The sequence below is a fragment of the Malaclemys terrapin genome, chromosome 17 (assembly GCF_027887155.1).
Source record: "Malaclemys terrapin pileata isolate rMalTer1 chromosome 17, rMalTer1.hap1, whole genome shotgun sequence".
Classification (NCBI taxonomy): domain Eukaryota; kingdom Metazoa; phylum Chordata; order Testudines; family Emydidae; genus Malaclemys; species Malaclemys terrapin.
This window is the reverse complement of record NC_071521.1, coordinates 18,902,416-18,921,103: the sequence shown is the minus strand read 5'-3', so window position 1 is coordinate 18,921,103 and position 18,688 is coordinate 18,902,416. Positions and strand designations below refer to the sequence as shown.

The window sequence follows — 18,688 nt, the reverse complement described above, 5'->3', positions numbered from 1 at the left end:
TGCGTCACCCCGATATGCAACGCTGGGTGCCTTACAATGCTTTGCTGTAGTAGCTCCCACCTGGGACGCTCACAAACAACCTGCCAGCATGCAAGCTACACCCTGAGTGTCTGTGGGTAACTCCTGCCTGCCAGCTACACCCTGGCTCTCACCAGCCTTGGTTATACTTCAGGGTGACCCGAGCATGTCCCCAGTCCCAGATCTTCCCCCAGGAATGTGTGTTGTCTACTGCCCAGCCCTCTCCTGGAAAGTACAGATATATTCAGTCCATGATTCCTTTAAGGGAATAATATGACAGTTTATTATTTTAAATAGTTATCCAGACACTTCAACTTTAACACTCTGGATTAGATAAAACAGTAAAACAAGTTTATTAACTACAAAGAGAGATTTTACGTGAGTACAGATAATTAGGCATGAAAGTCAGAAATGGTTACAAGAAAAATAAAGATAAAACGTTTCCTGGTGCCTAACTGAACAAACTATATTAGATTCAAGCAAAATTTCTCACCACGTGCTTCCAGCAAGGTTCTGACCAGACTCTTCAGGTCAGAACTCCGCCCCCAAAGTCCAACAGCTGTTTCCTTTTGTCTTCTCAGGTGCAGAGAATACAGCTGGCAAGGAGAGGGGAAGGGGTGTCTTGGGGTGTCTGCCTCTTGTTTTCATAGTCCTGTCCCTCCTTGGAGAAGCATTTCCAGCTGGGAGCACGGTGACAGGCAGTCTAGTGAAGGAAGGAAACTGTGCTGTTTCTTTTCTGCTATATAGATTTTTGTCCCTGCTCCCTTCCTTGCCAAAGAATGGCCACTTAGAATGTAATGATTCAGAATATTGGGAATCATTAAGAAAGTGGTAGGTAATAAGACAGAAAATATAATATTGCCTCTATATAAATCCATGATACGCCCACATCTTGAATACCGTGTGCAGATGTGGTCACCCCACAAAGATATATTGGAATTGGAAAGGGTACAGAAAAGGGCAACAAAAATTATTAGGGGTGTGGAACAGCTTCCATATGAGGAGAGGTTAATAAGACTTTTCAGCTTGGAAAAGAGACTGCTAAGGGGGGATAAGGTGGACTAAGGATACTATAAGGTGGATAGAAAGCTGGCTAGATCATTGGGCTCAACGGGTAGTGATCAATAGCTCGATGTCTAGTTGGCAGCCGGTATCAAGCAGAGTGCCCCAGCGGTCGGCCCTGGGGCCAGTTTTGTTTAACATCTTTATTAACGATCTGGATGATGGGATTAATTGCACCCTCAGCAAGTTCGCAATGACACTAAGCTGGGGGGAGAGGTGGATACGCTGGAGGGTAAGGATAGGGTCCAGAGTGACCTAGACAAATTGGAGGATTGGGCCAAAAGAAATGTGTTGAGGTTCAACAAGGACAAGTGCAGGAGGGAAGAATCCCATGCACCGCTACAGGCTGGGGACCGACTGGCTAAGCGGCAGTTCTGCAGAAAAGGACCTGGGGATTGCAGTGGATGAGAAGCTGGATATGAATCAGCAGTGTGCCCTCGTTGCCAAGAAGGCCAATGGCATATTGGGCTATATAAGTGGGAGCATTGCCAGCAGATCGAGGGAAGTGATTATTCCCCTCTATTCGACACTGGTGAGGCCACACCTAAGAATTGCGTCCAGTTTTGGTCCCCCCACTACAGAAGGGATGTGGACAAATTGGAGAGAGTCCAGTGGAGGGCAACGAAAATGATCAGAGGGCTGGGGCACATGACTTATGAAGAGAGGCTGAGGGAACTGGGATTATTTAGTCTGCAGAAGAGAAGAGTGGGGGGGATTTGATATCAGCCTTCAACTACCTGAAGGGGGATTCCAAAGAGGATGGAGCTCGGCGGTTCTCAGTGGTGGCAGATGACAGAACAAAAGCAGTGGTCTCAAGTTGCATTGGGGGAGGTCTAGGTTGGATATTAGGAAACACTATTTCACTAGGAGGGTGGTGAAGCGCTGGAATGGGTTACCTAGGGAGGTGGTGGACACTCCATCCTTAGAGGTTTTTAAGCTCAGCTTGACAAAGCCCTGGCTGGGATGATTTAGTTGGGGATTGGTCCTGCTTTGAGCAGGGGATTGGACTAGCTGACCTCCTGAGGTCTCTTTCAAACCTAATATTCTATGATTCTATATGATTGAGGTCTATAAAATCATGACTGGTGTGGAGAAAGTAAATAAGGAAATGTTATTTACTCTTCATAATACCAGAATTAGGGGTCACCAAATGAAATTAATAGGCAGCAGGTCCTTGGGAGATTTTTAGGCCAGTTTTAATTTCCTGAAAGGTTTGGAGAAGACTCTGAGAAGTATACAACATTTAGGAGAACTATCTTCACCAAATCTCTGGGCCTTTTGAGGTTCCTTCATCACTGGTCACATCAAGGGTGGATTAAAACTAAGTTGGTCCCTGATCCACCAGAATTTTGGGACACCCCCACCCCCAAGCCCTTAAAATGGCACCGCTTCTCCTCTCCCCTGACAAACTCCCCCACCCCCACAGGCCCCCCCATGAACAGCTCTTGCCTTCCTCCCACTCCTCAGTCTTTAATTTTCCTGCCAAATGAGGCAAACCAGCATGAGGCTGTCTGGCACCACTCAGGCAAGCTTGGCACCACCACATGCTATGATGACAGATTCACTGCTGCACTCACTCTTCCTCTGACTGTGGGGTCTGGATCCCAGGGAACCAAAGAAGTTGCCTTATTCCAAATCTTATTTTCAGCTTGAATTAGGCGTCAGCTGTCCTTTTCTCTAGGCTGTTGAATGACTAGGCTGTTTAACATACTGCTTGCTATTCCCTAGCAAGCCTGTTCTTGGGCACTGCCCTACATTCAGTAACAATAGCTTCCAAATTTAGCCTCCGCAGGGCTCATCCATCTCTCTCGGCCTACTTTATTTTTCCACCGAGATAATTCTTTTCAGCCAGTGACCAACCCAGACTCTGCAACATCTGCCTGGCTTGCCAGGCCTAGAAGGAAGAATAGCCTTCTCACCAGTTGTGTTTATACGGCTGGGCGTCATTCGGATGGGATTACGTTTTCCCACGCGGTGCTGCATGCCGTTAGCTTCCTGTGTGCTATGCACTGCAGATTCAGTGCAACTCTTCATCAGTGGAAGGTCAATTCCCAGTTGAGGTGACGGAGCCCTAGGCATCTGAACTAGGTTCTGTTTCACAAACGAAAGGGGCGTTTGCATGCGCCCAGCTCATCTCTTTTTGGGCATGGGATGGTGATAAAGCTGTTCTGCTAGGTCTGTGCTTCAGTTTCTCTCTCTCTCTCTCTGCTTGCACTGAGCATGGCTTTCAATTCAATAGCCTATGGCTGCCATCCTATTTTAGGAGCTGTGTTCTGATAATTTATGTACAGCACAGTTGTATGGTAATTGTATTTAATAATAATTATTAATAAACAGTACATAGCACCTTTCATCTGAGATGGGTAAATGTTAATGTCCCCATTCTACTGACGGGGAAACGAGGCTCAGGGAGGTTGAAGGACGTGGCTGAGGTCACACAGGAAGTCAGGAGTAGCTGACCCAGAGAGGCTGGTAGGAAACCCAAGAACGACGGCCAAATTGTCTGACACTTGCATTTCAGCTGGTTTGCTCTGAAGTGGCAGAGCTAACCCTGAGACCTGCTCTGCAAACCCATGGAAGGAAGCCAAGGGTTTGGATGCTGTGACACAGTTTATGTCACTGCCAGAGGAAATCGTGGAAACCACATTGCTTGAAATATTTACAGCTAGCATGGATAAACCACTTGGAAGACCTTCATCAGGCAATAATCCCCTGTTGGTCCCGGTGGTGATTAGATTAGTTTAATGGTCTCTTCTTTTCCTTAGCTATGATTTCCCTCAAAATGGCCATCCTGACATTTTTTACACCCTGATTTACTTTAATCTTCTACCCACCCAGGGGTTGACCACCCTTTGTGTCTCTTCCTACTGGCTGGCTCCAGCAACTTGAACAGCCTACTACTCTGAGCAAAAGAAGTGACTCCTTTAGCTCAAGTGGTTTTCATGCTGAAGGTCCTGGGTTTGCTCCCTGTTCATGAGTGTGGTGTCTCCATGTGATTTATTACAGATATATTCCATATGTAGTCCTTATAATGTTTGATTGTCTTGCATCCAAGCAAAGAGTTGAGTATGGTGTTCGCCACAGTGAGGTCTCCCGGCCCCCAGCCTCACTATGGCAAACTATGGTGTGGGGAGAACCTCTTTGGTGCCATGGTCTCACTGTTCCCCTTTGCTGGTGCCCAGCCAGCAGGGAGCCCCTGGGACAGGAGAGAGTGAGGTGGAGGAGGAAGCCGCAGGGAGCCATCAGGGACCATGTGGGGGGACAATCTGGCTTCTGGGAGCACATAGATGGACAGGAAGGTTGATGGAAGGCTGAAGGGGATGATGGGAATTTGAGGTAGCCTGAGTTAAATTATTCCAAGACTCCAGGCTCCAACTACTGCTTGCCCCAATCCTGTCGTTTGCCTTGGTAAAAGTGGGGTATGATGGGAGAAAGTTTTAGAGCCAACTGCATTGGGCTATGTAGATGGCTGCCTCCATCAGCACCTTGGTAACCTGGTACTGTCTTGGATCATCAGACTTAGATGGAGTTTATGCCCGGGGCGGGGTGGGGAGGGCGCTTTTCCCTTTGTACATACCAGCTTACTCACAAGAATAGATCAATGAAACCACCTGTGATATTTTGTTCCATCTCCTTGAACCACTCTGAGTCTGTCTCTGGTGCCAGCACGTTGAACTCATTTGCACAACAGTAGGAGAAAGAGAAGAGAGACACTTGGAAAAGAGATGCCAAATGAGATGAACAGGCTATGGGCCTTCCAATCCCTGGAGATGGTTGTCTGCAGCTCTAGCTTGCAGTGCCTTGGTGAAGAAGCTGCTGCCCGTCCTGTGGATAGATAAGGGCTTTCCGTCTCCAGGGCTATCAATCTGGCATCCTTCACCAGCAGCATTAAATTCACAATGAAAAAGAGCGAGGAAAAATCTCCTCTCCTAAAGTTAGAGCTTGGTGTGTGAAAGGCTAGATAGCCCTGCCTGCGTGAGTCACTGCTGTTAGCTTCTCACCTCACGCCTCCCCGGTGCGAGCACTCTCTTGGGCTTCATCTACCTCCTGCCCTAAGTCTGAATGAGACCATGCTGCAGAGCATCCACCCACGGAAACGTAGAAGGCCACAGTCTGTGGAAACTAGCCCCACTGTGTGAACGGGGCACAATGCTGGGAATCACCCTACAAGGAATGGTCCTGTCGGTTGAGAGCTGCTCTACTGTGTGGCGGGATGCCCGGACAGCTCTTTCCTGCTTTCACGTCTGTGACGCTGTGAGGGATTTTTGCTTGTCACTGGTGTGAAAATAACAATTTTGCTAAATAAATCGGAAGGTTTATTTAATGCCAGCCACCCCCATCTCTGGGTCCTTCTGTGCTCTCACCTCGAGCTGGATGAAAATTTTCTAACACATTATTTTTAATGGAAAATGGCTTTTGGATTTAACAGAAATTTGTGAACATTTTGGGGGTGTCGAAAGCAGTTGTCGAAAAGTGGAAAACTTGAGAATTTGTTGAGTTTCAGTTTTGTGCCAAAACAAACCAACAAACAAACAAAAAGACCAAAGAAAAATGTTTAAGGAAATGTGTGTGAGGCGGGGTGTGTTTTTGTTGAAAACTTTAATGGAGGGGAAAAATAATCTTCCCCACTGTGACTGTGAGCAGATACACGGGCATAGTCCTCTGTTTCCACCAGGCATCTACACTTCACCACCAGGAAAAACCTTTCCCAAAGTGCCCTTGTCTGCAGTCCAGGTGGCTTGGGTGGCAGCTGCTTAATCATACCAGAGAGTCAATGAGAAGTGAATTGAGGTGCTCCTTCCTCCACAGCTTGTCCAAACTCAGCCAGCGTTGGAGAACAGGAGACCTGGGATTCAGTCTTGCTCTTGCATGTGGCAGTGTTATAGCATGTAACTTTAGGATTAAACATTTTCCATTTGTGGCTGAACCTGGCAGAGGTCACTGTAACATGTCTCCAGGGACTGTATCTATGATAGTTGATTACGTGCAACTTCCTCTGCTAGTCAGTGTTGGCTGGAGCCTGTCACTGCATCTAACCTTACAAGCGGGGTGTCAGTCAGCCTGGTTAGAAGCTACAGTATGACAGTCTTGTGCCCTAGCACACTCATTCACGGCAGGATCTACACCCACTAGTCAATAGCCAAGAGCATATTTAACCCCACCTAGGGTTTACTTTTCCCTGGGCCCAGATTGTGACTGGGGGGGGAGGGATGTGCAAGGGACCTCCCCCCCACGTCTTAGGCGCATTACTCAAGAGCCAAGAACATTCATAGTCCCTGCACTCGGGAGAACTCAAAGACTGCTCTGTACAGGCCCACTGCAGCGCACCTTGCCCAGAAGGGGCGCTGTTTGTGTGCCTCCCACTGCTCTAAATCTCGGACAGGGCACGGGGTTAAGCACAGTCCTTCATGACCTTCTGCCTAGTACTCTGCAACACCACGTCACCACCTACTCGGGGCTGTGTTTATCTGGCACAATCTAGTCCTGCATTGTTTGCAGTGGAACAACCATAGCCCAGCTGTGCCTCCACGCACGGTAGTTTTATATGAGTACTGTTGCTGCCCCGGCGCTGTCAGATCTCATTCCTCCTCTCTCTGAAAGAAATCAAAACTGACTGGAGGTCCCACGGCCTGGACCGATGGGCACTGAACCAGAAAGCAGAACATTAAAAAAAGACAGAGAGGAAAATCAGTATCCCTGCTGACACGTGCAGGTTTGCGAATTGCAAGCTAGATGCCCACCGAATACCAAGGCAGGCACTTGAGACCGGGAGTGACACAGCTGCTCCTCCACCCAAAGGATGGGGTCATGAGTTGTGCTGTTGGATGTGGGAGGGGAGAGGAGAGGCATAAGATTGAGATTGACGAGCAGAATACCGGCACAGTTGATGGCAAATATCCACTGGTAGCCGGTCGCGCTGTGCTGTGAATCAAGCTCTCACTGCAGTCCCTTTGAAACGGGTCAGACAATTCCTCCAGACTAAGCTAAAGTGTCAGCTTTGACAGATGAAATGAAAATCATGAAGCTGCCTCAGGCACCTCTAATCCCCTACCCCCAGCCTTGCTGGTTTTTAACCATAGAGCATGTTTGGATAACAGGGTTGGATGCTTTGGATGGGAATCTAGAAAAGAACAACAAAAATTAACTGGAAGGTTGTGGGGACTGGCCAAGCTTGGCTCAATGATGACTAACTGGGGGATAAGAGGATAATCTGTAAGTACTTGGAAGGTGTCAACACCAAAGATCCAATCCTGATCTCCCTCACACCACTTTTACCCAAGTGTAAACTCCATTGGCTTCAAAGTAGTCACTCCTGATTTACCCCCAGGTGAGATCAGAATCAGCCACAAAGTGAGTGAGGGACTGGGCAGGGAAATTCAAAGCTGTGTTACTGGGAATCAATGAATTGAAACTGAGCAAAAGGAACTGCAGGTGAGTATCAGGAAAAGCGTCTAACAGTGATGTGTGTTAGGCTGCAGAATAGCCTCGCGAGGGAAGTGGTGGATACACCATCACTAGGGTGATTTAAACCCAGACTAGAATATAATGTGTAAGAGATTCCCGCTCTGGCTGGGGGATACGTTAGATGACTCCGTGTTCCAGGTACTTTCTGGCAGACTCCTCTTTATAGTTCCGTTTTGACTATGGATTTCCATGTCATTTTAGCAGCTAATGGGACTTCCCGGATCCTCAGCCTAGGGCTGTGTGAGATGCTTGACCATAACTGCCAAGTGCCTACCAGCACTCTTGATTCAAGTTTGACTTGCATTTGTGAACCTCTTCCAGGCCCATGAAAGTTCAGAGATGGGCTAAAACTCCCCATTCCGAATTCTAAAAGACCGGCTGTGCCCTGATCACGTTCAGCGTGCTGTACGACGGGACTAGTCCTACAGGGAGCTCCGCTGTGGGATAATATTATGATCTTTATTAAGTTGTGATTCTGGGAAGAGCAGAGGTTTTTGTTTACATGCACCTTATTACGTAGTGTTAGCAGCAGTATTATTATTGTTTTATTTATTTGTATTGTGGTAGTGTCTCAGCGCCTCAGTCCTGGACTGGACCCCATTGGGCTAGGCAAACACAGAACAGAACGCTTACAATCTGAGTATAAGACCTGAGACGGCAGGTGGAGACAGGCCGCTAGGGAAGCAAAAGGAAACAAAGGGACCATATTTGTCAGTACGCCTGCTACCTAACCATTGTCAAGTGTTTTGTAGGCATCCCGGCAAAGGAGAGTTTTAAAAGTAAATTTGAAGGAGAAAGGAGGAGTTGTTAAGCTGTCTTGACCTTGTGTGATACACGTTCGCTCTCTCTGCAGCGAGTTCGCCAAAGAGCGCGAGAGGGTGGAGAACCGCCGGGCCTTCCTGAAGCTCCGTAGACAGCAGCAGATCGAACGGGAGCTGAACGGGTACTTGGAGTGGATCTTCAAGGCAGGTAAGGAGAGAGCCCTCCTCCTGCTTTGTCTCGACGTGCGTGTGCTGTGACTTGGGCCACCTTGTGATGCTAAAGAAACAACCTTGTGTTGAAAAAATTAGGCCTCTCCCCCTTTTAAATAGCATTGAAACCCCGACTGACACTGCAGGGGACACTGTCCTCGCAGCTCCCTAAGTTGCACCCACAAAATATGCTTCTGCAAACAGATAACTGTGTTCAAAACAGACAGTTGCACATGCAAAATGGACAAGTGCTTGCAGTGACTCATTTTGTGCCCCTACCTGTCTCTTTGTTCATGCTTGTAACTGCTATGTCTGTGTTTTACCATGCACAGCCTGGGTGCCTGTATTTGAAAAAATGACCGTATGTATGTCCAGTGGCTTCATTTCTTTCCCTTTATTCCTTGGATGGCTTTTACCCCCTCTGCAAACCCATCCATGGCTAGCTCTGCCCCTCTGTGAATTCCTCCGAGGCATTAACATTTGCTGGGATTTGAAGAGGCGATTGCAGTAGTCAAGACAGAAGATGACAGTTGCCTGGACAAGAATTTTGACAGTCTGGTCAGAGAGGAAAGGCTGAAGCTTTGAAATGTTAAGTAGGAGGAAGAAGCAGCAGCAGTTTGTATGGTCACCTGAACCCATTATTTCACACTGTACTCTGTAGAGTGACAATCAAAAGCCAATTGTATTGACCAAGATTTATTGAGTGTAACTGCTCAGCGGGAACTACCCTCAATTAGTTACCCACACTTTATCTCCCTTTTAATTCTGTGGTTCCTTAGCATTCAAGAAAGGAACCATTCACATTGCTTTCTATTCATATATTGTCCCTCCATTTGTTTACAACTTTGTGCTACTTCAGATTCAAATTAATTAAAGGTTTATCTAGAGCAGAGGATGCCTCCGTTCTAATCCCGTCTCTAGCTGCCTTGTTTTAGGGGCCCTTGTGACTCCTTGGTCTCTCTGAGCTGAGCTGTAGCCGGAGGTGTAATTTCCAGCTCAGATAAAAATATATGCACTAGCTTTGATGGATCCAGCATGCTAAAACCAGCAGTGTGCACACGGCAGCACAAACAGTCGCTCAGCCTAGCCACCCTGAGTACTATCCTATCTAAGATCCTACATAGGTACTCTGGGTGGCTAGCCCATCCCGCCCCTCTGGCTCCATGGCTATATTTAGTATGATAGCTCAATCAAAGCTAGCGCAGGTATGTCTACCCCAACTAGAAGCTATACCTCCAGCTCCAGTGTAGAGGTACCCTCGGTTACCCCATTGGTAAAATGAAGATACCAGCACTGTTCTTGCAAGGGTGTGGCCTGGTTTTATTCTGATTGGTTAAAGAGCTTTGACATGTTCTGCTGAAAGGAACTGTGCAAGTGCCAGGTATTGCTGGAAGTGGTTGTTTGAAAATTGAGATGCGTAAGTTGCAAAACATACAGGGAAATCTCTTCCCTTAAATTCGCACGCCACTGTGGAACCTCTCTGTGGGAATGTCTGGCTGCTGTGTCACTTTGTCCCTAAATGTCACATGAGCGTGTGGCACAAATGCTATGAGATGCCTATCGTTTCCATTTTTTCTAATGACATGTGACATTTAGAACTGCAAAGCTTAAAGGAAGTAGCTGAATCAGGGAATAATAAAACACTCCTGCTGAGGCATTGTTGGAAATACAATAGCAATGTAATACCGGCTCCTAGGACAGCCTGAAGGAAGTTTCATGCAGCAGAAAACAAATAGGTAGGCTGGGAAATCATTAAATGCCAAAAGGAGCATTGGAGGCTATGCTAAAGCTGAGAAATCAAGTGCTCAAAAGTCAGGTCTTGAAATCTTGGCCCCAGTGAAGTCAATGGGAATTTTGCCAGAACAAGCTGCTTCAGAGGAAGGGGAGAGAAACATATCGTGGACAGTCCTGGACCAACCAGCCCGCATGGCTACTTAAGGAATGCAGAAGTAAGAATCTTGGCATTACTAAAAGACCTTAGAGACAGGTCACTGCTGGTAAATCACCAAAGCAATGTAACTTTAACAGATGCAGAAATGGACTTACCTGAGGCTGCTTTAACGGAGGAGTTTATAACTTTGGCAGAGGCGTTTCTAGTTGAGGCATCTGAAACAAAGGTGTGCTTAATGGTGACATCCTTAATATGGGACTGCTTGCATGAGGTATACTTAATACAGGAAGCCTTAATTGAGGGGGTACTTAACAAATGCTTTCTTAACAAAAGGATAGGAAAAGAAATAGAAAGCACTGGATTTAAATGTGCTGACTTAAAAATAAATTACACCCGTTTTCTTAAAGCTTGAATTGATTCCCCCTCTCCCCCCCCGAAATAGTGTTATAAAATAAGCTAGGTATTTCTAAGCCCTGCAAATGCTAATATTTCAGCTGGAATTTAATTAGAAGAGTGGTTTTGGTATTTTTAGTGCTTCCAAGCTCGAAGACAGCCAATTTTACTTAAACTTCCCAGAAGAGCTTACCTTGGGGCTGAGACCAAGCACTGATCATTTTAGCTCAACGGAATTTGTTTGAGGAAGTTGTGAGTGACAGGAATAGAGGAGCTAGTGTGGAAACTGGATCTCAATTCTGAGTGCAGGTTTGGGAGATAAGAGTTTGTTGCGGGAGGGCTAGGCCAGAGAGGAGTCCTGCATTTGGCTCTAAATGGGGTGTGATCAATCTCATCTCTTGGGAGAGGGGAGCCCAACTGTCTAAATTCAGCTCCTGTCTGTCTGTGACTGGGATGTGGGCGGTTGTGCCTCGGGGTTGGCACAGGAGTCATGGCTAGTGGTTAGAGCAGGGGATGGTAGCCAGGGAATCGGAGTCAGAGGCTTGGTGCCAGGGCCAATGGTCGGAGCCGGAGTCAGAAGACAGGAACTGGAGCTGAGGTTCGAGACTGGGGTTCTTGGTGTGAGGCCAAGCAGGATCGGGGCTGAGGACAGGGCAGGAGCAGGATCTATCACAGCTGGGGGCACACGCTTTGAGCAATCACTGAACTGCTGCTACACATAGGAGCTGGTTTGCTGATTCTTTCAATCAATCAGATGGCATAGCCAATCAGGTAGCCTACTGCAGGCCAGCTTCACTCATTAGCTTGCCAGGAGACTGGCTTTGCTGCCGGCCCTGATTCCTGACACTGTCAGAGGTCTGTTTCCTGGTCCCATGAGCCTCCCCAAACTGGCTGATAGTTTCAACTCTCCAGTGAAACATCAAGTATCTAGGACCAGTCCCATGGAAGGCTTTGAATATCGGGGCAGACACCTTAAACTGGAATCGGTTTTCATTGTGGGAGCCAGTTCAGAGAGCAGAGCACCGGGGTGATGTCCTTGTGGTACCCCATGTTGTTAAGCAGATGGGCTGCAGCATTTTGTACCAGTTGGAGCTTTTCCAGGGTATGGGGCTCCATTCTGAGATACAATGAGGTGCATTAATCAAGGCTGGAGGTTATGAGTGTGTGGATCACCATGGCCAAGGATGAAATGCAGACTCCTGCTTAACTGCTTTTTACTGTCATGGTCCGTTGGACATCTGGTAGCACTGAGGACTGCAAAAGGACCCCAAAGCTGCAGACCATATTAACACTCTGAGGGCAGGTGCCTTCAATGGAGAAGGCTTGTTATAGGGGAAGTGGCTTTTCCTCAGAAAGCTTATAGCCTACATTCACAGGTGGTCCAAGTGAGAATCGCGAGCCACGGAGTGGGGAGAGGGGAGGAGGCGGGCACAAGAATAAGACCTTGGGGTTACTCATTCCAACATGTGCATGTCTTGATGGCTCCCTTGCAGTTTTGCGGGAGCGGATTTATATTTTTAATGTATGAACTCGCTTTGCATAGGCAACCCAGCAAAGCTGAGTTTTTAGGAGGGATGTGGATAAGGAGAGGATGGTCGTTAGGCAGACAGATTTCAGGTGGCTGTTACATAGATAATGGGGCATTCTGAAAGAAGGGCCTGGAGGTGGACATGAGAGAAGGAAGCCAACATATAGGGTCTGATTTTACTTTCACGTTGGTGTAAATGTGGTGTGACTCTGTTCGGGTTAGCAAAGATACACTGGTGTAAAACTGGGATGCAAGGAGAATTTTCATAGATTCGTAGATTTTTTTTAAGGTCAGAAGGGAACATTGTGATCAACTAGTCTGACCTCCTGCAAAACACAGACCACAGAACTTCACCCTGTAACTCCTGCCTCAAGCCCGGAACTTCTGGTTCAGCATATCTGCTAGAAAGAGACATCTTTAATCTGACTTAAAGACCGCACAGACTAAAGAATGAAGTCCATGGGATTTTTTAAATAAACTCTGTCCAAGGGTAATCTCTACCCACCGTTGAAATGTAGCCAGCCAATGGTGCACAATGTCTATGGATTGCATTGTTTCACAGCCCTAGACCCACAAACACAGTTCTCTTACCAACCGCCACTTCCTCGGCGAATTCAACGCCAAGTGATATCTAGCTGGAAACCAGGGAAAGTTGTTGCTGTGCTGGGAACCTGCAGCCTCACTCACGCTCTGCTGGGGAAGGGTGTTTTTTCTTTGGCTCAAAAGGAAGGTGGCAAGGAGTTTATTTGAAACTGTGCCCTTTAGGGGAATAAAGGAGAAGAGCATTGAGGAGACACCGATGTAATCCGTGAAAATGATCTTGCCACTGCTGCTTTCTTCATTAAACTCCTCAGAGCTGTAGCAATTCTTAGGCTGTCATGCTGCATTTCTAAGGGAGCTGAGAGCTAGAACTTCCCTCTGCAAAGAGAAAAGCATTCATAAATCCCCAAATAGTCTTTTGAAGCCATTTCTCTTATCTTACAAGGACATGCATCATTTGAAAATGTTTTCGCTTTGGAGACTGAAAGTCTTAAAATTCAGAGCGAATCAAGCCGCTTCTTGCATTTTAATTCCTTTCAAATCCATCTCCTAGCCACAGCCCTTCACCGCCAGTTCCTGTGCATTTCTTTTCCCCTGGAATAAGCGATCTTTGGGACAATTCATTTAACCTCTCTCTTCCAGCTCGTTGTCACGTGAGTCTCATGCTCCAGCATTGTGAGCTTTCAGCAGCATCAGGACGTAGCCTTTGTGGAAGATGCACAGAGACAGCAATCCCCTCACACAGCTGAGCCTAGAAACTGGATTAATTAAAGAGAGGCGAAGCCATGCCAGAGATTCAGTGGGAGGGTCAGAGTGCTCATTCATGGGACATGTGATGAGCCCAGATGAAAGTTTAGTGGGGTTCTCCTTATAGATGCATTTTTGTCTTTCATATTTACTAGCCCCGATAACTTAATTTGATTCTTCTGCCTTGTTGTAGTTCCATTGCAGCTTTAATTCCAATAATCCAGCCTTTTCCTTGGCACGCAGTGTCCTTTCTCTACATGACAGAGACTGTAGAGCAGTGGTCTCTCGGTTGTGGTGTCTGGCTTGCTAGCTTGCAAGCTCTTTAGGGAAAGGGCTGGCTTTATTTTGTGCCATGTTCAACGCCAAGCGTATTCCCAGCAATTAATTAGTAGCAATAGGTCTAATCTTGAAGGCAGCTATCACTATGGATAGTTAAGTGCAGAGAAATAGATTCAATCTGTGTAATGAGTCATTGAATCTATTTCCCCATGTTAAGTATCCTCGTACCTTCTTGTCAAGTGTCTGGAATGGGACATCTTGATTATCACTACAAAAGTTTTTTTTCTCCTGCTGATAATTGCTCCTCTTAATTAATTAGCCGCTTAGAGTTGATATGGCTACTTCTACCTTTCCATGTTCTGTATGTATATATCTCTCCTTACTATATGTTCCATTCTATGCATCCGATGAAGTGGGCTGTAGCCCACGAAAGCTTATGCTCAAATAAATTTTTTAGTCACTAAGGTGCCACAAGTACTCCTGCTCTTTTTTCATATTCTTTGTTTCAGTTGCAAACATGAAGTTTACACTCAAATCCAAGCCAAGCTGTTGGATTTCAGTTCTCACTGTAACTTAATGTATCTAGCTGTGTGAAATAAGGCTCAGAGAAGCTACAGATAAAGCCCTGCATTATTACGGTATGCAGTCCATCGTCCAGCCAAAAGAAGATCGTTCTATATTGTACATCTACTACTCCGTGGCTCGTTCAGAAGTAAACTGGACAAAGTGACAAGGGTTCCATTACTTCCCTTGGGAGACTGTTCCACAGCCTACGGGACCTCACAGTCACGGACAACTCCTTTACTTAATTTGTCCCAGTACCTCCCATGTAATACCCCTTTCTACAACGTTAAATTATTCCTCTTCCTCCTATTTCAGAAATACCATATTCCCCTTGCGTTGTCACTTAGCCATATTTAACTCTTGTCATCTTCTCCCTCCCCACCCCACTCCTAAACATTTCTGCAGCTCCTCTCTCAACTGTCCAACTTGTGCGTATCTTTTGGATACTGAGGTGTCCAGTGATGTTGCAGGTGGAGTCACACCTGAGCCATCTAGAAAGGCACTTTCTACTTTCCTGTTCTGTCACGTGATGCCTCTACATATGCACCCAAAATTATATTGGACTCATTGGATACCTTGTAAAACTGCAGACTGATCTATCATTTGTTGTTTGCGATCACCTGCCAGTCTCTGTCAGCACCTCTGCTTCCTGGAGATCTCCCTCCCGCTGACTGAATGTCTCTAATTATTTTTCACTCAGATGCATTAATCTGCATTTTCCCCAGTTGAATCTCATTTTGCTCTTTTCTGCCCATATTTCTAATCTCTCTGTCCCTTTGTATTATTTCTCCTTTCAATTTTGTGTCTTTTCATTAGTGTAGCAGCATTCACTATCTCTTCCATATAATTAATAAAGATATTTTAAGACTGTTGTTAACATCCATCTCTCTAGTACAGGGGTAGGCAACCTATGGCACGTGTGCCGAAGGTGGCACGCGAGCTGATTTTCAGTGGCACTCACACTGCTCTGGTCCTGGCCACTGGTCCGGGGGGCTCTGCGTTTTAATTTAATTTTAAATGAAGCTTCTTAAACTTTTTTAAAACCTTATTTACTTTACCTACAACAATAGTTTAGTTCTATATTATAGACTTATAGAAAGAGACCTTCTAAAAACGTTCAAATGTATGACTGGCACGCGAAACCTTAAATCAGAGTGAATAAATGAAGATTCGGCACACCACTTCTGAAAGGTTGCCGACCCCTGGCCTAGTATCTCTCTAGATAGCTCCCCCAACTAATAGGTTCTTTGCTGTGTGGTCTGTTTCTTTAGCCAGATCTAAGATGATTTAAATTGTCTTTTCAAGTAGGATTTTGTGAGACACTCTATCAGATACTTTACTAAATCCAAGTGCACAGTTATGCTTAAGAATGTAAAGAAAATTACAATTTAGAACGTCAAAGTCTTGTGAGGTTCACCAGTCCCTTCTTTAAAAAACCCTTTGACAATTCATTATTGTGCAGTAATAAGCCAAAACACTGTAGAACTATTTATACAAACCCTGGTCTTTTGGCTTGTTGCTGTAGAATACTGTATAGTGTAGTTTCACATGGATGGAATTTGCCCTACTCTAGTAAGTTAAAGCACCACTGGTTCCATGCTTTGGCTTCAGTCAATACTAGGTTCAGACATTACTGGAGAGCGTCATCAACTCTGCCAATTTTGGAGACCATTCATATAAATTGGGAAAACAAAACAAGTTTTTTTCATGTGTCTTATGTAGTTTTAACTGTGTCGACACAGTGGGTGAAATCCTGACCCCACTGAAAGCCATTGGAGTTTTGCCATTGACTTCAGTGGAGCCATGATTTCACACAGACAAGTTGCAGATCAGTGCACAAGTGCCTTAAGTCCTGGCATTGATGAGTGAGTGTCTCAGAGACATGGTAATGGCGTATGGCCTCTTTCACTGCTGGTACGATGGCTCGAATTTGACTGAGAGCGATGGTACTACAGTATGTGCTTATGCCTATGCAGATCTTGGGTCCAGGTTGGGGTGGGTGGCAGCAATTGCTCTCCAGATACTCACCACTGCAAGCAAGTAGGTGGGGACTGGGCAGAGGGGTGTTGGCAAAGCCAAAGCTCTGCCTTCTTACTTGTCTGAGGAGGTGGCTCGGTGAGAGGGGCGAAGCAAGCTGCAACTCTTCTAGGGTTTTCATAACTTGCTTTCCTTCCTGAAGCAAGAAGGGCGCAAGGGAGTAATTATGACTCTCGGTGCTGCCCCTTACTCAATGCGGAGTCTAAAGACTCAGTCTAGTTGGGCGGTATGGTGAGCTAATGCTGTGGCAAACGTCCACGCCCACTGCCTCCCAGTCAGGAAGCTTTATGATGAAAATGCAACCAATCCAGGGTTGAGCGCTGCTGTTTCCCTTTTGCAGAGGAGGTGATGCTGGCAGAAGAAGACAAGAATGCCGAAGAGAAGTCCCCCCTGGACGGTAGGTCATTTTGCCTTGTACTTTTCCTCTTGCACTAGAGGAGAGATTTATACGCCGTATGCGGATGTGGTTTTCACTGTGACCTAGCGGGTACAAGCGCCATATCTTTGCATGCAGCTGAAAATTCTGATCCCAGCCTTGGAGCAAACCCAGCTAAAATTCCCTCTTCCTGTGTGGGACTTCTTCAAAGTTTCAGGTGGACAATCATCAGCTATGAGACACGTCGTTCTGGGATGGGGCACCACCCCTGGGATCTGCCAGACTCCCAGTGTAATTGTGGGGGTCTGGTGTGCACAGGGCCCCCTACCAGCCTCTGGGTAGTGTGGAGGGATGTGTCTACTTGTAGCCTTGAGGGGAAAGCTTCAGTGTGGATGCCAGCAAAAATAAATAAAGGCAGGACTCGAAATGAAGGTTTTCGAAAGGATTTGACAAAGAGACTAAGACCCCTGTCACTTTTAAGCAGTAAGACATAGCAGGGTGTGGTGATCCTATCTAATCTCACGACTCCTAGGGGCCTCATGTTAGCAGGAGAACTCGAGGGATTAAGATTTCCGACACAGGTGCCGTGAGACTATGGAGAGTGTTTTCCCCCTGCCTCTGACATCAAACTCTTAGGATGTTACAGACAGTGAACGTTCAGTTAAAGACTCTTCCCTCTCCCTTTTCTGACCATCTTTCGTCCTCCTGTGTCTCCTCCTTTCCCCTTCCCTCCCCGTCCCTCCCCTTCTCTTTTTTTGTTTCTCCTCCCATTCACTGTCAGGGAGGGCTGCCTCCGAAGGGCCTATTCAGCAAGGCACAGCACCGGCGGAGACTGGCGGCAGCAGCTACAACAGTGAGTGGATTGCAAATCAACAGGGGGTTAGGTGGCACAGTGGGGTGAGACTTTTTGCTTGTGACCTCAGATCCTGAGTACCACAGGTCACTAGGAACAAGGTTTATCTGAATCCTCCATGGCCACTGGTCCACCATGCAAAAGGATCACAAAATCTGGCATGCTTTGGAGTGGTTGGTGATCTGCACGCAGGAGAGGCACAGGAGTGGAAAAGCAGGGGTTTGGCAGGTCAGGTTTGAGGTGCTTCGGCAGAGCTTTGGGGTGGGAGGGAAGTTTTGCACAGTGCTTGGTTGTAGCCGGTGCTGTTGGTCGCAATGAGCGCCTGGTTTGGAGGAATAGCTTTACAAGAGGGGAGTTGTGTAACTAAAAGAGAGACGGAGTTGGGCCACAGAATTCAGACCCAGATATGTAATGCCCCAAAGCTGGGGCCTATTGCTTCACCTGTATTAAGTCGGTATATGCAAAAATTGGATCCAGATCCCAGTTCCGATTAGAACCTTTCACCCTCCAGAGTTCGGATACTTGTGAATCTGGGGGGTTGCTGTGAGGCCATCTCTAAAGTGAATTATGCCATCATTTATAAGAAGGATTTTGATGCAGGGGAGGTGCTGCACCCATTATTCAATCATACCAATGCAGCTGGTGTAGGATAAGGATCCCCTGTTCACATTACCGCAAACCCCAATTATCCTCAAGACAGTTCTGACATAGCAGATTTCCTGTATGTCTCCAGTGGACAGTTTGTATCACCACACCATGGAGTGTCTTACTGCTGGTAGCAAATGGTGCTTAATCATTATATTGTTTTTAAACTCTTATCAAGACGGTATCAAAATATTTTCTGATAGTTCGCAAGGTTCCAAGGCAGGTGGTCTAAGGCTCAGAGCAGGGTTTGCGAGGCAGCAATTCCGCTTTGCCACTGACATGTTCAATGGCGTTGGGCAAATCAGTTAATCTTTCCGTG

The 18,688-nt window shown here is 46.5% G+C and overlaps 1 protein-coding gene across 1 annotated transcript in view; it reads left to right on the top strand.

Annotated features, from left to right (window-relative positions):
• The window catches only part of CACNA1B (calcium voltage-gated channel subunit alpha1 B), a 508,111-nt gene that overhangs the window by 284,742 nt on the left and 204,681 nt on the right, over positions 1-18,688 (top strand). Inside the window, exons 8-9 of the mRNA XM_054007857.1 lie at positions 8,399-8,514; positions 16,836-16,892. Of these exons, the coding sequence (XP_053863832.1) occupies positions 8,399-8,514; positions 16,836-16,892 (173 nt within the window). The remainder of the gene's footprint in view (positions 1-8,398; positions 8,515-16,835; positions 16,893-18,688) is intronic.